Genomic DNA, 22,426 nt, shown 5'->3' with positions numbered 1-22,426 from the left:
CAGCCTCCCCCCCCACACACACACACACCTCTCTCTGTTGTTGTTATTCGGGGGAATCAGCTGTCATGTGCGGGTCCAGGCTGCGGGGATAGCCTGCTGAAGTGCCCGGACGTGAGAAGAACCCCTTGCGAACCCCCCATCTGCACGTCATGGAACATTTGCAGAGCAGGGACCTCCCACCTTAAAGGCGTGCAGCAGAGAGCAGACACAACACAGAGATCTGCCCTGCACCGGGCTCACCATCTTAGGTGACAGGCGCACAGCTCGCCGCGGTGGAGGAGCACAAACGCACACATATGCGGGGCGTGAAGCGGGCTTACCGGTCACTGTGACACATGGAGACGGGTTCATCTCTCTGGTGCATGAAAAGGGGGGATGTCGCTGTCCCCCCCGCTCCGCTGTGCACAGCAGAGGGTGTAGAGAGCAGTTTTGCGCCGTCAGCGTGCTTTTTTTAAAATGTCCTGTACAGCTGGAAGTGTAGTTACAGGTGTGTCCAGCAGGGGGCGCCAATGTGGTGAAACACCTGAGATAATCCAGGAGCGCAGGAGTCAATGTGATGTTATCAGAAATCAATAACACTTCACTTTACATGTCAGGAAATGTCATGGTGGGTACGTAGATGATTATAAAGTAACATATTTGAAATATCTTTAAAATCGCCACAATGATTACATCAGAATTTCATGAAAATTACCCCCAATTTTATTTAAGACAGAACATTATTAATCCCAGAGGGCATTCAAAAGTACAGTAACATCAGAAAACAATGCAAAAACACAACACTCTAATAAAATGGAAGTGCAAAAGGATTAAATGCTGACATCAATAAAAAAATAGTAAAAAACTAAATAGAAAAGACGATACTGAGAAGTAATAAAAGAAAATATTGCACTCTATGAAAACTGAAAAGGAAGTAATGCACACAATGTTGAAAGTAATATTTAATACTACTTTTTTTCCAGTAAGCAGTTTATAAATGACTCATATTTTCATTATTACAGTATCAGAAAATGTCTGTCACACACAGGTTCTTAAATGATTGTCAATATTAACTTTCTCCCTGTTTTAAATGTATTTGTCAAACTATTGTTGCCTCAAAATATAAAAAGAAACTTTTAACGTGGTAGATTAGTCACTTTATTCTTGATATGAAGTTGTATTTTTTGCAATTTATGGTGGATAACAATAATAAAATGGTTTAAACATGTCCGTCAATCTACTGAGCTGCAGACATTGGACAGGAATTTGTTAGAAATTTAGCTTAGAAGACACCAGTTTCCTGGAAATGTATTAAAGAAATGACCAGCAACTGCTTATTGGAAAATATCAGAACATTATTATTAAATCATGTTGGGATTATTTTCAAGTAACAGCGTCAACATATGCGGGAAAAGTGTTATTATTCATTAGAAAATAGATGTGATCCGCAGGGAGGGGGGTTGGTCATCGGTCCCCATAACTTTTCAGCACAATGTGACGAAAAAATTATGAGAAAACATGAAACTTTTTGAGGATATTCTCCTTTTTTACATGCAAATTATGATGATTTGGCACTTGAAGACTTCATTTATTTTATTTCAACATTCCTTCACAGTTAAACAAACGTCACCACATTGATCAGTGCTACAGACTGCATGGAAATCACATTACAGTATGTAGGCCCAAAAAAATGATTATAAAAGTGCAGAAAAACTGCGATAAAAATATGTCAGAGGTCACATTAGTCCCTGTAGAAGTATTTCAAAAAGGACATGTTAACAGTGCAAGTCAAAGCCAGTACAGTAACATTTCATGAATTGCGTCCGGTGATTTATAAATCAGTCGGTCCTTCTCTTCGGTCCACCGCTCACTCTGTTCCTCTTCATGTGATCTGGCTTCTCTTTAAGTGGCACCTGTCAGCTTCAGCGTCCAGGCCCACTGGCATGGCATCTGGCTGAAGGACAGCTGGGGCAGGAGAACCCGCAGTCCGCTGGGCTTAGCAGGCTCCCACTGCACAGACCCGTGACCGAGGAGCTCCACCTTTTTTAGAACAAAAGCAACACATGAGCCGGTTTGACATGTTGAAGAGAGAATGCTGCTCTGTAACAAATGCCCTAAATGTAAATGTAAATGTAAATGACAACAAGTCAAACTTGTTTCCCAGGATTCAGTGCGGTTATTGGGTGGGTGAGGGTAGTTCTCTTTTCCTCCAGGGTAAAGTGAATACTTTTGGTTTTTCAACCTTGGACTCTGGGAAATACTGAAAACAGTTTTGACTATTTTCTGACATTTAATTTACTCAACTACACCTTAACTGAGATAAAATAATTATATAAATTGATAATGAAAATATGTGTTAGTTATATCTCTGACATGCACAAACAGGTACAGTGAGTTACTCAGCATTAAGCAGCTGCTAACCTAGCATTAAAATATAATTATTGTGAGGACAGTTGAAGAGCTTTATGGCCCTTAAACTGTTTGATATGACATGGCATGGAAACTGTCACATCTAATAGATATTATTGACAACCAGATTCATGCAGTTGAAAAATAAGCTTGGCAGAGAGACGTCCATAAACGTCTGTACTGCAGCAGTCTAGTCTTACCTGAGTGTGTTTGGGTGTAACCACCGGTTCATGCAGAATCAAAGATCCATTATTGGGCCACGCCAGTAACATGGCAAAGATGCTCTTGCTCTGTGGTCTGAAAGTGTACCTGTTGATGATCAGACACAGTCAGAAACTTTCAAGACAAACCACGATCCCTTCACATTCTGAACAAGGATTCAGGGAATTTTGCATCTAAATATCAAAAACAAAAAAGAGGAAAGATGTAATTTACTAAAAGTTTCCTTAAAAATGATCTAACAGCTGATTCAGACGTTTTTAAAACAATGCATCCAAAGTGTTGGTCACTGCAAACCAAACGCACGAGCCCAAATGAGAACCCACCAGACGTTGGGAGTGACGGTGTCGTTCTGAGCCCTCCATGCTGTCGTGTTGTAGATGGCCTCCCCGTTCACCTTCAGCCACTGACCCATCTGCCTCAGACGCTCCTCGAAGATGGGAGCGATCCTTCCATCGTGTGTCGGACCGATGTTCATCAGCAGGTTTCCTCCGCAGGACACGGTCTCCACCAGGTTCTGAAACACACACACACACACACACACACACACACACACACACACACACACACATCAGAGTTAGACTTTCTGTATCTGGTGTTAATCAATACATCATTACAGGTTGATTTCCTGCTGTATGTAAAGTGACGCTGGGCTGCATTTGACAGAAAAGACTTCACAGCTGGAGGGCGCTGTTCCTTCAGTACAGTAAAGACTGAACTGTGAAGCTAAATGTTTAATCAAGTCCTTAAAGTTCGTCTGAATTATAGAAGATTTCCACATGACAAGTGAGCAAGCTTCATTTGCTGATGAAGACCATGTGATAAGGTTTAGATTACAGCTCCAGGACAACTGAGTAAGTGGTCCTTTTATTAATCTTGTTTTCTCAACAAAAAACAACAAAGATTACTTATAAAATACCAAATAACAAAGCTTATCTTTTTACATTTTTTACACACCAAATATGGGATGGTAGAAATATCTTCAGAGGTTATTGTTGATGTTTGACAATTAACATAAATTCACACATTACTATAGTTTTTAAGCTAAGTCCTCGATGCATATAAGCCACTTAATGATGCATAATGATTTTGTTTTAATGGTAAGATTACGGGTAAATTCATGGACACTCATCTCTCACCGCTACAAGCTGCTCGATGGTGAGGTAGTCACTGAGAGGAGCGTTTCGTCTGTAACCCCAGGACCTTTTGTCGATGGTCATGCAGTTTTCCCATTTGTGTTTGAGCAGGTGTCCGGGCTGGTAGCGATCATCACAGGTGTAATAACCACCGTGGGTGCAGATGGAGCCGTAGCCCCAGCGATCATTGGTCACCACCGTGTCTCGTACAGGACTGTGAAGGAGTACAGGTTAACACCACCCTGGCTGTGACTGATCTAATAAAACACTTGCTGTATGCAGTTTCACTGTATCACCTGTCGTTATAGAGCCAGGCTAAGAAACCCGTGCTGTTCCAGTACTTGTCAGGAGCGTCTCCGTCCCCGTCAGACCAGAGCACCTCTGGTTTGTACTTGAGGATGAGCTCGTAAAGCTCAGGCAGAGTTTTAGTGGTGGGGAAGTAGTTTGTGGTGAAGACGTTGGCAGCGTCCAGTTCAAAGAGCGGGTTGAACCACTCGAAGAGAGAGTGGTACAGCCCTAAACGCAGGTCACTGTTGTCACGGAGGGCAGTCGCCACTTCATCTACCAGATCTCTTCTTGGTCCAACATCCACTGCGTTCCAGTTCCAGGAGTTTTTTGAGCCCCACAGTGTGAAACCTGAAAGATATAGTGATAAAACAGTACATCTCCTGCACAGCTGCATTACACTTAACCTCCAAATCTGTCTCCTGTACATTACTGAGAGACCTGTTGATCCTGCTCTGTACCTTCATGGTGTTTGGTGGTGAGGACGATGTACTTGGCTCCTGATGAAGCAAAGATGTCCGTCCACTCTTTGGCATCAAAGAACTCAGCAGTGAACTGCGGTGCGAAGTCTTGATACGTGAAGCCTGGAGGGTAATTTTTCTGCATGAAGTCAACATACGGCTTCTGTTTATTTTTCTGCCAGTACCACCTGGAACAGACAAACAGATGCAAAAGATAGATCAACTTAAACTCCATTCAGACTTTAAAATGGCCTGTATCATTCATGCATTATGAGTTATAAGCTTTTAAATCCGGCAGCGCCTACATTTCCAAGTCTTCACACTCCTTCAGCTGCTTCTTCATACCGAGTGAAGCCAGCAGCGCAGTGCAGCTCCGAGCCATTAGTGAAGCAATGCTATTGATCTCCCAGCATACACTTTGTTTTGCATACTTCATCCCTTTCCGCCTTCTTTAACTAGTCAGGCTCTTTTAAACTTTTATCCACTCCAGGCCTATTTTTTTAGAAGGGCCAGATTTGAAAAACGTAAAGTGCCATGGGGCCGGACTTTTATCTCATCTGACCTATAAAACCACATTTAAAACAACCAATGCTTTACTTTTTCTTTATTACTTTTCACAACTGAAATAGGATCATTATACAAAAGAGTAGAACAAAAATCCCCTCTGCTTAAACAGCCTGAGCTGACACTTCAAAATAAGAGTATTTTTGTCCTTAGATGCAGGCAAAGTGCCAGAATGAGGTTGATGAGGGGCCAGTTGAACAGGTCTGATCAACTCTTTCATACCAGAAACTCGCTTCAAACCTTGTAATGTCCCACATTTTTCATACATTATGAGTTTTATGCAGCTTTTACAGCCAGAAATGCAGCAAGGCATCAGGATTTCAACAACTGCAGATCCTTTAGAAACTGCCTACCTCTAGTTTGAGTTGATGACATCGAGCCTCGTGTTAAATTACCCTGTAATAACCCACATTTATAGTTTTAAAGTTCAGTCATTCAGCAGCTTCAGATCAAACCACGTGGTCTTCCATCAGCAGGTGATCAAGGTGAAAGTTTAAGCTTGTAGAAAAAAAAAAATAATAATCAAGACAATAAATCAACACTATATCTTTTCCTATGCCTGTGGGTTCCTGAGCAGCAGCAGGGACTATCTTGCTCCCTGTCCCAACTTTACCCAGACTCTTTGAAAGTTTAAATCCTGTTATTATTATTATTAAATGGATAACAGAACTCACCAGAACCACTCGCTGCCGAAGCTGGGAACAGAGAAGACACCCCAGTGTATGAAGATGCCAAACTTGGCCTGATCGTACCAGTCTGGCAGCGGTCTGGAGTCGATGGATTCCCAGTTTGGCTCGTATTTGCATCTGATGATGCCGATCGACAGCATCGATAACACGACATAAAAGGTTAGTGAACCCATTTCAAGTCGACAAATCAGCCGGTGTGACAAACAGAACCGGAGCACGGGCTGATTTTCACATTATACAGGGAGAGACAACACCACAAAAACAGGAACGAGGAAGAGAGCTGAAATATGTCAACACCTTGGACAAGGGGAAGCGTCTTTAAAACACTGCGGGTGTTTGATTCGTTCACCATTGAGCGCAGGTGGCGTTCAACCAATCAGATTTAATCGAACTCCGCTTTCTCGGGAAACGCCGCGTCTTACATCTGGCGCTCCTCGCGTCTACGCATGCGCAGTCCGCCTTCCTACGCGGAAGTAGCCAATGTTTTGGTTTTGAGCGTCGCACACATGCACGGCTACGTTGACTGTCACTGTCATATCTCTTCGGGGGATTTTGACAAGGTATGGTCACGATTTAAAGGATAAAAGTGGATGTTTTTATCTTTAAAATGTCTTTTCAGGCCTTAACTTTTCCTCTTTTCGTTGTCAGGACATAGAGGAGGTGATTGAGAGTTCAAAGCAGGTGAGCCACCTCAGCTAAGTGTCCAGATTAGTTTACTATAGTCTGTATTTAACTCATTTCTCTGCTATTTATTTTTCCAAGGCTGGGTTGTTGGCGCTGTTAGCCGTGGCCGAGCATGCTGGGGAGTTTGACAAGATCATTGAGCTGTCACGGAGGTAAATGTTATATTAGAGTGACATAACTTGAATTTTACATGTCTGTTTGTCTCACGTTTTCACTTTCCCGCAGGTTTCCAGGTTTTATTTTTCCCTGCCTCGGAGTCCACCCTGTCCAAGAAGTGTCCCCAGAGCAACAGAGGGGGGCTTCTGTCCAGGTAGGCTCCTTTCTCACTGTGCTTACAGCAGTTGTGTCAAGATTAACACACAAAAAAACGTTGTCTTTCTCCATTTTGTCATTTTAATGTTGGTATTTCAGTCTCCACTGTGTCTACATACTGTGTATGTGTACCATATGTGAACCGGGGACTTTGGTTGATGCCTTAGCTTGGATTTAAAAGTAGTTAGCACTGTCTCAAGTCTTTAATCTGTTGGTACGTTTGGTCCAACTTGAGAAGCATTCACCAGTTTAGCTTTATCTGTGTGTAGCCAGTAATACAGAACCAGCTGACCTGAGAGGTCATCCAGGGTTCATTATAGGTCAGGAGGTCTCAGTAGTAAGTATAACAGGAAAAAAAGTCAAATTTTTAAAAAAAAATCACAAATTTTGAGGGGAAAAAATATAAAATTTAAGGGGAAAAAATCTGAATTTCGAGAAAAAAAATCAAAATTTTGAGGAAAAAAGTCAGAAATTTGAGGGGAAAAAAATCTAAATTTTAAGGAAAAAAAACCCAACAAAAAAAGGGAAAAAAGTCTTTTTTTTAAAAAAAAAAAAAAAAAGAAAACTAAATTTGGAGGAAAAAAGGCATAATTTTGAGGGGAAAAGTCATTTTAAGGGAAAAAGGAAGTTCAAATTTTAAGGCAAAAAAACAACAAAATTTTAAGGGAAAGAAGTCTTTTTTGGGGAAAAAAATCTGAATTTTGAAAAAGGAAAAAGGCATAATTTTCGGGGAAAAGGTCAGAATTTTGAGGGGGGAAAAACCCAACAAAATTTTAAAGAAAAAAAAGTTTGTTTTTTTTAAAAAAAAAAATCTAAATTTTGAGGGGGGAAAAAAGACATTTTTTGGAAAAAAAATAAATCAGAAATTTTGAAGAGAAAAAATATAAATTTTAAGGGGAAAAGTCAAAATATCGAGAAGAAAAATCAGAATTTTGAGGAAAAAAAAACAAACATATTTTTTTTCCAAAATGTCATTGTTCAAACATTAATCCAATCTCAGCCATCACGTTCATTGTGGCAGAACTCTTATAGGCAGCTTTCTCATAACCTGGAAGTTTCCCAGGTGTAAATGAGAAAATGTAATATTTTTTTGTAATTTGGGTGAATTTCTGCAGCGGTCATCTGAAAGTGAGTGAAAACCTTTTTTCTGTTTTCGATGCAGGATCTAGATGCTGCTTTACCCGTAATAGAGAAATACAAAGACCAGCTTGTGGCCATTGGGGAGGTAATGATTCAATATCTCTGATGTGACTTAATCGAGTAACATAAATGGTACAGTTATCGTTAATTAAACTTTAGTTAGTATAGTTATTTCACTTTCAACAAACAATGAAATGCTTTATAAACAATTTATTAAACATCTTTATACAACTTTACAATTAACAATTGCTTAAAAAACATCGTTTGATATCAGTGAAATAACTGTTGACTAAAGTTTAATTAACTATAAATGTACAATTTTTTAATGGTGGTTATTATAAAATGTTACTGTTAACCCTTTTCGTGCCTGTCGTTCTAGGTTGGTTTGGATTTTACACCCAGATATGTCCACAGTGACGCTGACAAAGACAGCCAAAGGCAGGTCCTCATTCGTCAGGCCCAGATAGCCAAAGAGCTGGATCTCCCTCTGTGAGTCATACTGTAGTAATGTAGATGATATTAAACCTTTATTTAGCATTATATGATTTATAATTTGAGTGTGTTTGGCATCACTGTCTTACAAATCAAGTTGGCCTCGCCTGCAGAAACATCAAGTGGAAATTCATATTTATGTTACAACATATTACTTTTTTTTTTATTTCTAGAAATGTACATTCACGGTCTGCAGGAAGACCCACCATCCACCTCCTGAAAGAGCAAGGTAAACAGCTAAGATTGATTCATCAGTGCACCTGTTCATATCTGGTAACTTTAATATTTAGCTGCAGTACCTCTGTAACGTCACTAGGTGTCGAAAAGGCCCTGCTTCATGCTTTTGATGGGAAACCCTCTGTTGCCATGGAGGGAGTGAAGGCTGGATATTTCTTTTCCATCCCACCATCTATAATACGGAGTGAACAGGTACAGAACAACATTGATCATGTTACATTTACACCGTATCACAACCCAACCAGTTTTAAATTTCCCCCTCAGTAACAGTAAGACACATACATGTTGTTATTTGTGTGTAAACAGACAAAAACATGGACTTTACAGACAAAGTTGCAAATAGTTTGAATATCTTTGCCCTTTATATGTGAGTATGAACAGTTTACACACTATACTACTGACACAGTCTCTACAGATATCACGGACATGTTTACTTTGTTTTTATTGGTTGACTTTATCACATTGAATGTTAATGATTAATGATGCTTTCTTTGTGTATTTTCCACCAAGAAGCAGAAACTTGTGAAACAGCTGCCGTTAGAGAACATCTGTCTAGAAACAGACTCTCCTGCTCTCGGGCCAGAAAAGCAGGTAAAGTATTTTTTTTCCCACAGAATAAAAAAGAGGTGTTGAGGATTTTTGCCAGGAGTCAGTTTATGGCTGTGATAGCCCTTTATTCCTTTTTGATTTGAAGCAGTAATTTGAGTTGTTACCTGCTTGTTTTTGTATATTTTTGGAGAATATTTACATTATCTTGATGGCGTTTCTTTTTGTGACACACGCAGTTAAAATCATATCTTATATTTCTTATATTACAATGAAATGACATCTTATTCACCCACTCATGTTCTTCTTCTTCTTCTGTTTTCTGAATGCAGGTGAGAAATGAGCCCAAAAACATCTGTGTTTCTGCTGAGTACATCAGTAAAATCAAAGGAGTGTCGCTGCAGACGGTGATGGAGGTGACGACACAGAACGCCCTCAGACTCTTCCCGAAGCTAAAATCTGCCATCAGACCCTGACAAAGCCTTCACCGTTTACATCATCAGTCTAGAATATTTTGAATTATATGTCCATGTAACTTCATGTGAATGTCTGATTGAACCAAGATGCCCTGAAGTGTAAATAAATAAGAAAACGAAGGTCAGATGAGGTCTATAACTGGACTTGAGTGCTGAAAGCTCATTTATATATCTCCCTTTATTATTAAATAAAGAAAGATGACTTAACAATTTGACACACAGGTTGTACATCTTTCATGTGCCTGATGCATCTGAAACATTTCATCAACACCTCATCATGTAACAAAAACAACAGCTGACGTCCATCATGGTCACACCTTTAAACATTGGTGTCATTGTGAAGTGAATATTTCATTCTCATATTTCCCATCAACGGATGTAAGCAGAGCGCTGATATCATTAACTCAGTTGATCCCTTGAACTATTTATTTCACTGTTGCTGCTCATCATTAAAAAGATGATTCATTCTCTCGTCATTAGCTGCCACAGCCAAACTTTAATGGCCCTGGATCAGTTCACAGTTCACAGCTGTATGTTGTATTGCTGCCTTCAAGTGCTCTTCATGAGATCCCACCTTTGAGCTCTGAGCTCTGAGCTAATAATTATGACTTATTATTCCATAATTATAACTTTATAGCTCATAATTATAACTTTTTGTCTCATAATTATGACTTTTAACTCATAATTATAACTTTTTATCCCATAATTATGACTTTTCATCCCATAATTATAACTTTTTGTCTCATAATTATGACTTTTAACTCATAATTATAACTGTTTAACTCATAATTATAACTTTTTATCCCATAATTATAACTTTTTAACTCATAATTATAACTTTTTATTTCATAATTATGACTTTTTATTTCATAATTAGGACTTTTTATCTCATAATTAGGACTTTTTATCTCATAATTAGGACTTTTTCCCATAATTATGACTTTCGATCTCGTAATTATACGTTTTTATCTCATAATTATAACTGTTTAACTCATAATTATAACTTTTTATCCCATAATTATAACTTTTTAACTCATAATTATAACTTTATCACATAATTATGACTTTTCATCCCATAATTATAACTTTTTATTTCATAATTAGGACTTTTTATCTCATAATTAGGACTTTTTCCCATAATTATAACTTTCGATCTCATAATTATACGTTTTTATCTCATAATTATAACTTACTTTGGGAATTTTCTTTCTCATGAAGCTTATTTTTCACATTATTTCTTTTACTGTGATTGGTCCTCCATAGACACTCGTTCCTTAAAAAGTCCAGATCTGTGAAGTCTGACATACCGTGAACGCAGCATGTGTGCAGTTCACGGACCGCCCTGCGCGGACACGTCAGCCGCCACAGCCTCGCAGAGGAGCGGCTGACTGACAGCTTGTCCGACCAGTGCGGAGGTTTGTTGACACCCGGAGCAGGCGGCCGAGCGTCGCCTCATTGGCCCGCGTGTGTTACACTTCCCCCCGGGTCGCCCGCCTCGCTGCCGCCTCGCTGCCTGCTGGACTCGAGCTGTTTACAAGAAAGTGTGTCAAGTCAGATGAAGGTGAGCGGAGGCTCGTGCTGCAAGTGCACGATGCTCAGTGTGTGTCCACGCAGCTGAGAGGACGTCTGTTGTAAAGTTGGTGAGTAGAAGTTAGATGTTTGTCACTTTAATTCATTTTTAACCGTGAGTCATTAATTCATTGTTCAATTTCAAATCTTTTCAATGCATATTCCTGCCTTTTCTCTCTTATCACACAGACAGCCAATTTGATTCTGCAGTATTTGTTTAGGTTGTATTTCCCATCATGCTGTGCACATGGACTCATGCTTTATCCCACAAGCATGGGAGCATAAAACCTTGATCAGCCTCACTCCTCCATCACAGCTCACAGCCTAAAGGCAGCCTGTTGTTCCTCGCTCCTGCAGGTCTGAACATCAACACCATGACAGGTGACACGGTGGTGTGGAGGGGTCTCACCTGGGTGAAGCAGGCGGCCAGCAGAGCTCCACCAGGTGCCCTGCAGTGCACCGGGAACCAGAGGCTGGTAAACTTCCATCACGCTGCAGGATCAGCCAGGGTGAGCGAGTCGGCCGTGATTTGAGCCGTGTAGAGTTTCACAAACATGCAACCCAAATAGTTTCTGTGTCTGTTTCTGCCACCGTCACCTCATCAACACCACAACAATAGTGACCAGGGCGAGGAGACACAGGGGAGAGGATTCAACTACCAAGGGTTTTAAAAGGCACAAGAAATCTAAATGTCTTTTAAAAATGGTTTTTACAGCAACGCTTTATACATTGATGGGAGGTCAGTCTTCCAAAACAACCTTTAGGCCGGTTGTTCTCCACCTTGTGACCCCTCGTCACAACTACTGACTCTCCAGATGAAACTATCTTCTCTTTCATAGAGGTTTGAAGAACTCCAGTTATCCCATATTTCACCAACAAAGCAAAGCTTAGACTTAAATGCTCAATATCTAATTTCTGAGGAGAAGGATGGAGTCCAGTGTAGAGCCGGACCTTCTGGAGGAGTAACCACCCGTAGTCCAGAACTGTTTACTGACGGGAGGGAAGCCCTGAGAATACTTTTTATCCTGAACAGTTAAACGATGGCAGGGCACTAAAATGCAACTAAAATCACAAATTCTTTAAACAAAAAGCTGCATTTTATTCCATGTTTGCTTGATTGCTGTCGTCGGCCATATCAGAGTTTCTTGAAAAGCAAAATTTAGATGAGAAGATCGATAACGCTCACATTTGCACAGTGAATATAAAGCTAGAGCCAGCAGCTTATCTTAGCATGAAGACCGGAAACAGCCGGCCCGGCTGTGTGCAAGGGTAACAGAATCCCTCTACCAACAGCGTTTTAGTTTCAGATCAAACAAAGCTGATATAACATGTTAATCAGTGAACTCTGAAGGTGCTTGTAGGTGGATTTTGTTACCTCTGAACAGAGCCTGCTCGCTGTTTCTGCTGTTTCCAATGTGTTGCTAAGCTAAGCTAACTGGTGGACATGAAAGTGGTATTAATCGTCTCATCTAACTCTGGGCTAGAGCGGCAAAAACTATGTTTTTTCGAAATGTTGAACCTGCTCATTAATCTTGTCTTGTCTTCCAGGCGACGTTCAGCAAACGGCAACAAGTCCACAGGGTCACGGCGGCTCAGGTTCACAGATACTCCACTATGGGAGCTTGTTTCAGCGGCTGTTTCATCGGAAGTGTAAACGGCGGACAGGCGACCTGCAGCGGAAGAACCAGCTCCAAAAAGGTCCACGGAGACTGGACGAGCCAACTGTTCTCCGGGCACACGAGGTTATTTAACCAGGACAACTCGTCCACAGTGGGGCGGCTGGCGTCGGCGGACGTCGATAAAGCAGAAAACACCCAGAAAACAGACGTGAAGAAACACAAACAAGTGGTAAACACAACAACAACTTTTTTATTTATTAAGTGTTTGAATAAATTGATCAGTATTTCAGTTTTATTTGTCCTTTTAAAGTTGAGTTCTTGTCTTGTATTCCAGCTCAGTGAAAGAGCCAGAGAGAGGAAGGTGCCCGTCACCCGGATAGGAAGGCTGGTGAACTTTGGAGGTGAACAAAATTTATGTTTATATACAGTTTTGCTTTACAAAACACAATGTGTGTATTGTCGAAATAATTTTCCTTCCTCATAAATTTTAGGAAGAAATTTATGTTACATGACATAAAACACTTGCTACAAAAGTAGCACTGTGTATAGCTTGACATCTTAAACACTATCTGGCTTCGGTGAAGGATGATTCAAAACACACACCAGCACTCACAGATGAATTATCTTCTTATTTATTGTGTTTATGCCAACAATAAATTAGAAGACTAAGCCACCAGACTCCATTTGCAAAAACTGTAATTTTATAATTGTGGTTTTATTTCTCAAAACCTGCCGGGTTTGTCTGTCCGCTGTTCCAAAAGTCATCATCTCTGGTTTGGTTGAAATAAACCCGTAATTCACCGCGTTGGATTTAAAAAGAATCTGCAAAATTTAAATATTTTCTCATTTAAGTGATTTCTTAAGCAAAAATTCACAAAAGTAATCAGCTGTGAGTGAGATTATTTAAATAAATGATGATTTAATACATGATTCATTAAGAAATAGAAAGTCAAATCTTTACTTATTTATTCATTTATTTATTTATTTATTTATTTATAACTATACACATGAAATGAGCCAGAAATTGAATTTGGAGCACTTGTGCAAACAAGTTCCTCTGCAGGAGTTTGTGTATACGACTTTTACAAATAGAATTGTTGTTTATTTATTTATTTTTTAAAATCTTTTGAACATTGAAGTGTACTCTTGGATTTAGTCGAGAGGTTCTGCATTGACGACCTCGGTCAGCAGTCTGCAGACCTCAGGTCAGGCTGTGGGAAGTGCTGACTACTCCTTCCCAGCGCTGGAATGAGAGTATCAGTGGCTGAGAAAATGTTTCAGGGACACGCAGAGTCGTGCCTGACAGTCCAGCTAATATCAAACCTGTCGTCGACTATCAGCCTTCTTCTCACCAAAGGGCAGCACACATACAGTTTCCTTCTTGGCCTTAATTTACCCCTGAACTCTCAACGGCTCCGATTAGACCTTCCTTCAGTTACTGATTACCGTTATCACGTCCTTTTTTTGTTGCTGCTGTTATCAAATGCACAGAAGGGCACTGCGAGGGTAAACACTGTCGACATTCGTAAGAAAACATGCCAGTGTATTCAAAGAAAGTTTGTGAATCGTGTTTAAATTGATTTGTTTTTGCAGGTCTGGCCGTCGGACTCGGCATCGGGGCGATCGCCGAGGTGGCAAAGAAGAGTTTAAAACCTCAACAACAAGGTGATGAAAGGAGGATCAGTGTTTTATTGATGGCCTGCCTGAGAAGTGTTGAAGATTTAATGATCATTTTATGACTGTTGATGCTAACATGGTCATTCTTTATGTTGGGACATGTGTGGTGATCTCAAGAGGCTGTAGGCACCACTCAGTAGCTGAAATACAGCATCACCTGTACTGAATACTGTGTGTGTGTTTCTCAGGTGACAAAAAGTCCATCCTGGACTCGAGTGCCTTCCTCTCCGAAGCCAACGCTGAAAGAATCGTCCGGACTCTCTGTAAAGTCCGAGGCGCCGCTCTCAAACTGGGACAGATGCTCAGTATTCAAGGTGAATTATCATCAGACATGTCCTCAGATGCATCACAATTATCACACGTGTAAGAAATTCATCTTGTGTTACTCGAGACAAGGACACGAGGACCTCACACACACCGCTCAGACATGGTACTGACAGTAAATCCACATGCATCAGTGTGTAAATCAAGGTTTAGCTTTCATGGTAACCGGCGCTCGATGCTTCACAACAAGACTTCATCCTGTTTCTGGCAAACAGAAATGTCATCTCCTAAAATAAACGTCAGGCCAGCTGAACACAATAAGTGCCATTCCAGTGGAGCTATTGTAGGCAGCCGAGGCTAAACTGACACTGTGGTGTTGTTGACTTTAAAGACACACTTACAGTAACGTGTTGTTATGCTCTGAGGTGTCCACAGACCCTGTTTGTCCTCTCATGAATTATCATAACTGTCGAGTCACAGAGTTTGTTTCTCTGGAAGATAAAACGCTGGAGGTCTTTCAAAAACCTACAAGGTCGTTCAGTGATTAAGAATTAGGGCTGCATTATTTATCGATCAAGGGTCAGCTATTAAACTAATTTGCCAACTATTTTACTATTTTACTAATTGATTAATTGTTTGAGTTATTTTTAAAGGGGAATATGTCAAAATTCTCTGATTCCTGCGTCTGAAATGTGAATATTTTCTGGTTTCTTTCCCCCTCTGTGACAGTTAACTTAATTATTATGAAGCACAAACTGGGCTGAAGATCGTCCTCAGTGTTTTTATCTCTGTGATTATTTTCACTCGGTTTGTCTCCGCTTTGTTTCCTCTCCTCTCAGACGACGCCTTTATCAATCCTCAGTTGGCCAAAATCTTCGAGCGTGTTCGTCAGAGTGCAGACTTCATGCCCTCTAAGCAGATGATGGTACAGTATGGACAGAGCTGCAGTCAACAACACAAGCTCCGTAACTGACGTCATAAGACGAGACAGCTCCTCTTCTCTCTCTGCAGAAAGCCATCAGCAGCGACCTCGGCCCGAACTGGAGAGACCAGCTGGAGTACTTTGAGGAGAAGCCGTTTGCAGCGGCGTCCATCGGTCAGGTGCATTTAGCCCGAATGAAGGACGGCAGAGAGGTCGCCATGAAGATTCAGGTGAGACGAGTATTAAAACACAGGAGTGAACTGTGATAAAATACAGAAATCTCACAATCAGATCTGCTCCTTCAGTACCCCGGAGTGGCCAAGAGTATCGACAGTGACGTGAATAACATCATGACCGCTCTGAGTTTAAGCAACGCGCTGCCTGAAGGTAACATTGTTGGAGAGTCTTTATCTTCTTTATGATAACAGCAGCTATTGCGTGACGTCTGTGACTCTGCTACTGTCAACAGACGAACCTACACAAGCTGCCTGAATGTCGTAATTTTCAGCTTTTTTTCACACTTTCTTGTCTTTTACAGGTCTGTTTCCTGAGCACCTCATCGAGGTCATGAGCCGCGAGCTGGCGCTGGAGTGTGATTACATAAGAGAGGCCAAATGTGCCAAAAAATTCCAGTAAGTGTTCAGACGTACTGTTACCACACAGACCGAAGAGAACCAGAACTGAGTTTTAGTCGTAGTTTTTCACATATAAAGGAATTTATTTTGGTGTTTAGGACCATAACAACGATCATAGTGAAAGAAAATAAGAATGAAAAGATGACGATTAAGCACTCTGAGTCAAGAAGCAGAAATAGAAAAGAAGCTGCACAATTTGTGCAAAACATTACGATATGACTTATAAAGAAAATGTGCAACATGCCAGATCGTAATCCAGGAGATGTGAATTAAAGGTTAAAAAAAGGAAAGTCGCGTGAAGTTTTTGAATCCGCTTCACAGCAAAACAGCGTTGCAGCATTCTTCTAAACAACTGCAGTAGATGGGAAATTGTTTTAAAATGTTAAAAAACTACAGAAAACAGCCTTAAAATGGCTCCAAGTCCCGTGAAGCCTTGAGATCCAAAATTGATTTAAAAAGATATTATTTACACCCTTGATAGGTTGTCGAGCCCTTGCACCCACATCAGACAGAGGGTGTGTGCTAACGCTTTTAGCTGAAATCAATTTGGGATCTAGGGCCAGGCGAGCTCTATGGAGCTATTTTTATATTTTATTTCAGAGTTATTTTCAGTTGTCTCCAGCTACTTCAGTTGTTCAGGAGAGTCCTGCAACACTTTTCAATATGAAGCTCCAGAAATGTTTTGTGTACTATGAATCTTCACCGGTCTTTCCATCGAGGGAGAGTAGATAATGACTGAATTTGCATTTTAGTGTGTACTTATCCTTTAATGCTACGCACAAAGAGGCTGCTGACACTTTGACCGCAGTTTTCTGGGAGTTGGGTTGAGCTGTCTTTAACTTTGTCGTTGTTTGTGTGTGTCAGAGAGCTGCTGAAGGATCACCCGTTCTTCTATGTGCCTGATGTGATCGACGAGCTGAGCAGCCAGCACGTCCTCACCACAACACTGGTGCCCGGTTTCCCTCTGGACCAGGCCACCGACCTCTCTCAGGAGCTCAGGAATGAGGTACGACCGCCGTGAACTCCAACACAGCTTACAGTACAATTTACACCCACGCACTGCCAAGACTTTCGCCCACTTTGGAGGCCGAATGCAGATTTATGTCACCTTTTAAAAACCCCGGAGTCATGTTTCACTTCATTGTAATTCAAGGAGATTTTTCCACAAACACAAGCCTAACAACTTTATTTTCTACATTTGCTCCTTTTCTTGCTGATAGATTTGTAAGGAGATCTTGAGGTTATGCTTGAGAGAGCTTTTTGAGTTCAGATACATGCAGACTGATCCAAACTGGTCCAACTTCTTCTTCGATCCACAAGCTCACAAGGTCAGTTTGTCTCAGTCACACTGTTGGTACATGATTATTTTGAGTGTCCCCTTTTTCTCTACAGTCTGTTTCTGTGTTTCATGTCTTCAGGTGGCGCTGTTGGATTTCGGAGCCACGCGAGGATTCGATAAGAGTTTCACCGACACCTACATCGAGGTGAGAGTAATCAACATCTTTTATCTTTTTATATGACAAAACGTTTGTCATCAAACAAAATCACCTTCTAATTAGAATATATTCTCATTAGATAAATGCACACAGTCAATTTTTTGGACGTCAGTGGCTTAAACTGGCTCAAATCCGTCAGAAAGACCTATAATGTGACCTAATAATTTGTTTTTTGATGTCTTTCATCAGATAATTAATGCTGCTGCGAATCAGGACAGAGAAGGTGTCCTGCACAAATCCAGAGACATGAGGTTCCTCACAGGGTATGAGTCAAAGGTGAGAACATCCTCACTGTAAACCACAACAAAGTGTAATCACACTGTTACGAGTTCAAACTTCAAACAGTGTTCTGGGACCTTATTTTCCTCTGAGAACGGCTTGTTGATTCACTTATGAAAAGATAAATATTCCTGAGTTTGTATTATTACTCATTAATATTGTACATATTAAAATTCTGACTTTGAATTTAAACTCCAAAGCTACATAGTGCCTCTTAAACTACACGAAGGATGAAATGATTTGAACAATTTATGAAACTCCTTCACAGACATCGACCTCTGCTGGTGACCAGGAGGAATTACATCAACAGTTCCTCTCTTTCTGTCATCTTGCATTACAAACCATAAACTCTGTAAAGAAGCGCAAGGATAATGTTTGCCTGAAAATTACAAGTAGACGTTGGGAGGTTTAAGAGCAAATTTCTAAACTGACCAAAAGGTATAAGTGTATTGATTTTGATGAGCTGTTTTTTGTTCCAGTTGCACTAAAATTTAAATCAGAAAATATAGAAAGAGCTTTACAACTCAGTAATATTTAAGAAACATTGTCCTTTTTACTTGACTACTTTTACCTAATACTTGTATTATGTGGACTAACTTCTGTGTCCCGTGAAAAGGCGATGGAGAACGCCCACGTGGACGCAGTGATGATCCTCGGGGAGGCCTTCTCCTCCTCCGAACCTTTTGACTTCGGCACTCAGAGCACCACGGAGCGGATCCACAGCCTCATCCCCGTGATGCTGAGAGAGCGACTCGCGCCGCCTCCCGAGGAGACATACTCCCTCCACCGCAAGATGGGCGGCTCCTTCCTCATCTGCTCCAAACTCAAAGCTAAAATAGCCTGTAAGAACATGTTCCAGGACGCCTACAGCAACTACTGGAGAGACGGACGGCCAGAATCAACAAACTGAAGCTCAGGTTTTCCAGTTAAAATCAGGATTTTCTCACCTTGTTTGTTGTATGCCTAACAATGTAACTCTCACATTCTTACCGATGAAGATGTTTTTGTGCAGCCCGGGCCAGATAATGTCCACGTTACATAGTTTTGTGTTTTGACTGTGGTCTGCTCGACTGACTCATCTAGTAAACTGATGAACAAACATGAAGAGTTGTCTATCAGAACAATTTCATATGTGTGCTTCCTATTCCATCGCTCATCTCAATCAAGACTCCATCCAGACAACATGAACAAAAGTTAATGTGTGAAGATTATTTGTACGTATTGTTTCAGTGGATTAGTTGTGCGGATTGTACAACCTAATAATTATGTGTCTGTATGGTTCGAGGAACTGTTTTCCATCTGACCAGGATTTGTCAGTTGAAATAAACTGTTGTTGCAACTGATTTGTACATTTCTGAGAATGCAGATTTTTATTTTAAAGCCACGACAAATGGACCTCAACTGACTGAAAGTACCTGTTTACACCTGGTAATAACACGTGTCTTGGGTACAGCAATCCCGTGACAAACTGACGCTTTTTTACAAAGAAAGATTCAACTTAATGGGTTGCATTTAATGCCGAATTTACAAAAAGGGACAAATGATTTTGAATTTCCCATAGCAGTTTCAAAAAGTTATTCTTCACTCAACAACTCTCAGAATTGCAAGGTTTCCTAAGGGAGTCTGGCAGTGCTGTATGTTGCCGTGGCTTCCACTGACACACATCTGCTGCTTTATAAATAAGAAAACCAAATAAATTAATAAACAAACAACCACTGTAATAGCATGACTAAATATTTTCTCAAAGACGCACAGCAGAGCAGCTGCTTTGAGGCAGCCTGTCGTCAGTCTGCAGTCCTTTTTATCGCTCCACTTGGATTGTGATGCCGGAGAAACTGAACTCGGAACGCAGGAGCTTTGTGGCCTTCATGAGGACGATCTGTGTGTCAGCTTCTTCTTCTGTGGACACATACGGGGAAGTTGTGGTTTACAGTTATCTTAGACATGCAGCATCGGTACTAGACTTGTGTTATTCTTTGACAGCTGGGTAATAACTTACTACTAAAGCTACTCAATTATTCAAGAATAAAAATACATAATTCTCAGATTTCGGCTTCCTAAATGTGAATATATTCTGGTTTCTTTACTCTTTGACAGTAAACTGAATATTTTTTGAGATGTGGATAAAACAAGACATTTGAAGGTGTTATCTTGAGCTTTGGGAAACACCGATGGACATTTTATCAGCTGTGTTGTGGAGATAAGCAGTGCTGGTCTACCTGCGGCCACGTGGACAGAGAGTAAAGAGTGAGTCATGCTGAGGCTCCACATGTGCAGGCTGTGAACAGCGGTGACTCCTCTCACAGACAGCAGCAGCTCTCTCACAGTGTTGATGTGAACGTCCTGAGGAGTGCCTGCAGAAGACAAAGGCGATGCTCGGTGTCACAAACACACAACCTGCAGTCAATAAACTGATATTTTCATACCAAACACAAGTGTTCACCTTCCATCAGTATTCTGAAAACGTCCTTTGTGATGGGAAGTGTTGTTCCAACAACAAGCAAGGAGAACAGGAACGTGCAAATTGGATCAGCTACTTTATATTCAGGCTGTGAGGAAAACAGAAATACTATTATTACAAAAATTAAAAACAAGAAAGAGACCCCTTGAGTGTTTTGGCTGACACTGACCCAGAAGTGGATGATGGTGGCAGCCAGCAGGACTCCGACACTTTGCACCAGATCGCCCACCACGTGAATGAACGCCGCCCTCACACTGGCGTTGCCGTGATGGTGGCCGTGATGGTGTCCGTGCTCCTGACCCTGTTTGTCCCTCTGCAGCCGGCCAGAGGAAAAGCCGTGACTGTGGCCGTGTGAGGCTCCAGACTGATGGAGGATCAGGACCATCCTAAATAAGTCCAAACTGTGTTAGAAGAAAGTCCGATACACCAAATAAGAATAATTGTGATGGTGAGCTCGTCGTACTCACAGGACGTTGACTCCCACAGCACAGCCTGAGGTTATGAGCATGATCCGACTGTCTATGTCGTAGTCTCCGTCAGTGATCCTCTGTATGGCTGACAGGACCAACACTGTGGTCACAGCCCAGATAGACACAACTGACAGCAACATGCCCAGAATCTCTGTTCAACACAACATCTGAGAGTCATACAAGACACACAACAGTTACAGATTATTTAACTGAGATTTCTGCATTCAAATGTCGACTAGACCTTTGTTATATATTTTCTTGAGTTGTGTGTTATCCAACATGTTTCTAACAATGTTCAAACCCAGAGAAATCCACTTTTAAATCCCAAAAGTTATAAGGAATCTCTGAGCTCTCCTCTCGCTGGTAAACACCTTCAAATCAAAGCAGTCCAGTGCGACTGGGTGTTTATTCCTCCAGGAGGTCTGGCTCTGAGAGAGGTCGCTACAGCCTTGTTCCATCTTGATGTCGACCTCCTCGTCTCACTATCCATTTATGTAAAAAGTCATTTTGATCTCACCTGCTCGATGCCACCCAAATGTCATGCTGTGTGTCTGTGGCCTGGATGAGATCCACAGAGAGAAGATGCTGATCATGATGCTGCCAAAGTCAGTCAGCAGATGTGCTGCATCCGTCATGATGGCCAGACTGCGAGCAGCGTATCCACCTGCAGAGACGAGAGATGATGGCTGCAGACTGTCATCAGAAGGACGTGCGTGCGAGAGCTCGAAGGGGAGGGTTTATGTACTTTCTACTGTGACATTCTCCTAAACCTTATTACAAACACTAACCAGGATCTGTTTTCACTGTACAGCTGCCTAAAGAAAAGATTAAGGGCAAATTAGGATACAACTGTTTCAAATTAACTCAAACAGGTTTTCAAAGCAAATAAAGTATAAATACAACGAATAACCTTGGACTTAACAGTTGATATTAAGCATTTTCCAGACTTTTTATTAACCCTGCATGAAGTATCTGATACATTTATGGCGACTATGCTTTTTCATCTCACCAATCACCTCTCCGGTCATGAAGACGAGGCTGACGGCGCAGGCGATGTAAAGCTTCCTTCTGGCCAAACGTTTGGTGTCACTTTCAGCCCCCGACATCGAGTCCGTCTCCTGGCAGAGCCGCCAATCGTGCTGCCACAGGCCGTCCACACTGGAGGCATCATCACTGAACTCTGATGCGGAGTCAGAATATTTTTCATCTGGAGCACTTGTCCTGAGAGAAGATGGAGCTGTGACTGGTTTCCTAACAGATCCCCTGAAATATGTATGAGCTCAATGACTAGGAGGATTTAAAGAATAAAAACGTACCAGTTAAGAGGCTCCAAATGAGTCTCAATCAGTTGTTGTTTCTCCGAATCAGTCGATAACTCCATATCCTCAGGAGACTACACTTCATT

The 22,426-nt window shown here is 41.2% G+C and overlaps 4 protein-coding genes across 5 annotated transcripts; 2 read left to right on the top strand and 2 right to left on the bottom strand.

Moving 5' to 3' along the window:
* Positions 1 to 1,554: 1,554 nt before the first annotated feature.
* On the bottom strand, positions 1,555 to 6,034 carry fuca2 (alpha-L-fucosidase 2). Its single transcript, XM_073484321.1, has 7 exons — positions 5,728 to 6,034; positions 4,490 to 4,677; positions 4,040 to 4,379; positions 3,747 to 3,957; positions 2,934 to 3,124; positions 2,589 to 2,697; positions 1,555 to 2,019 (listed from the first exon to the last, which is right to left on the bottom strand). Exons 1-7 carry the CDS (start codon positions 5,913 to 5,915, stop codon positions 1,882 to 1,884), a joined length of 1,365 nt encoding a protein of 454 aa, XP_073340422.1. The 5' UTR covers positions 5,916 to 6,034; the 3' UTR covers positions 1,555 to 1,881.
* A 202-nt stretch (positions 6,035 to 6,236) lies between these two features.
* On the top strand, positions 6,237 to 9,844 carry LOC141010612 (putative deoxyribonuclease TATDN3). Of its 2 annotated transcripts, none has more exons than XM_073483660.1 (10): positions 6,237 to 6,302; positions 6,391 to 6,423; positions 6,505 to 6,578; positions 6,652 to 6,736; positions 7,901 to 7,963; positions 8,258 to 8,367; positions 8,544 to 8,599; positions 8,687 to 8,799; positions 9,121 to 9,198; positions 9,486 to 9,844. In XM_073483660.1, the coding sequence occupies exons 1-10, from the start codon at positions 6,249 to 6,251 to the stop codon at positions 9,627 to 9,629; spliced, it is 810 nt and encodes a 269-aa protein (XP_073339761.1). In that variant the 5' UTR covers positions 6,237 to 6,248; the 3' UTR covers positions 9,630 to 9,844. The 2 variants fall into 2 exon arrangements, with proteins under 2 accessions (XP_073339761.1, XP_073339760.1); XM_073483659.1 differs by having other exon boundaries at positions 9,118 to 9,198.
* A 1,314-nt stretch (positions 9,845 to 11,158) lies between these two features.
* On the top strand, positions 11,159 to 19,433 carry coq8ab (coenzyme Q8A, genome duplicate b). Its single transcript, XM_073483848.1, has 15 exons — positions 11,159 to 11,269; positions 11,556 to 11,707; positions 12,747 to 13,046; positions 13,152 to 13,218; positions 14,411 to 14,482; positions 14,683 to 14,808; positions 15,598 to 15,683; positions 15,770 to 15,910; positions 15,986 to 16,067; positions 16,219 to 16,312; positions 17,180 to 17,321; positions 17,536 to 17,643; positions 17,734 to 17,799; positions 18,001 to 18,087; positions 18,707 to 19,433. The coding sequence occupies exons 2-15, from the start codon at positions 11,573 to 11,575 to the stop codon at positions 18,998 to 19,000; spliced, it is 1,800 nt and encodes a 599-aa protein (XP_073339949.1). The 5' UTR covers positions 11,159 to 11,269; positions 11,556 to 11,572; the 3' UTR covers positions 19,001 to 19,433.
* A 149-nt stretch (positions 19,434 to 19,582) lies between these two features.
* Positions 19,583 to 22,402, bottom strand: LOC141010758 (proton-coupled zinc antiporter SLC30A2-like). The gene is made up of 8 exons (XM_073483849.1): positions 22,338 to 22,402; positions 22,031 to 22,242; positions 21,539 to 21,685; positions 21,019 to 21,172; positions 20,721 to 20,937; positions 20,534 to 20,639; positions 20,310 to 20,444; positions 19,583 to 19,989 (listed from the first exon to the last, which is right to left on the bottom strand). The coding sequence occupies exons 1-8, from the start codon at positions 22,400 to 22,402 to the stop codon at positions 19,892 to 19,894; spliced, it is 1,134 nt and encodes a 377-aa protein (XP_073339950.1). The 3' UTR covers positions 19,583 to 19,891.
* Positions 22,403 to 22,426: the final 24 nt, after the last annotated feature.

This window comes from Pagrus major, chromosome 16, assembly GCF_040436345.1.
Source record: "Pagrus major chromosome 16, Pma_NU_1.0".
Classification (NCBI taxonomy): domain Eukaryota; kingdom Metazoa; phylum Chordata; class Actinopteri; order Spariformes; family Sparidae; genus Pagrus; species Pagrus major.
The sequence above is the reverse complement of the archived record's forward strand: the minus strand, read 5'-3'. Positions and strand labels throughout refer to the sequence as shown.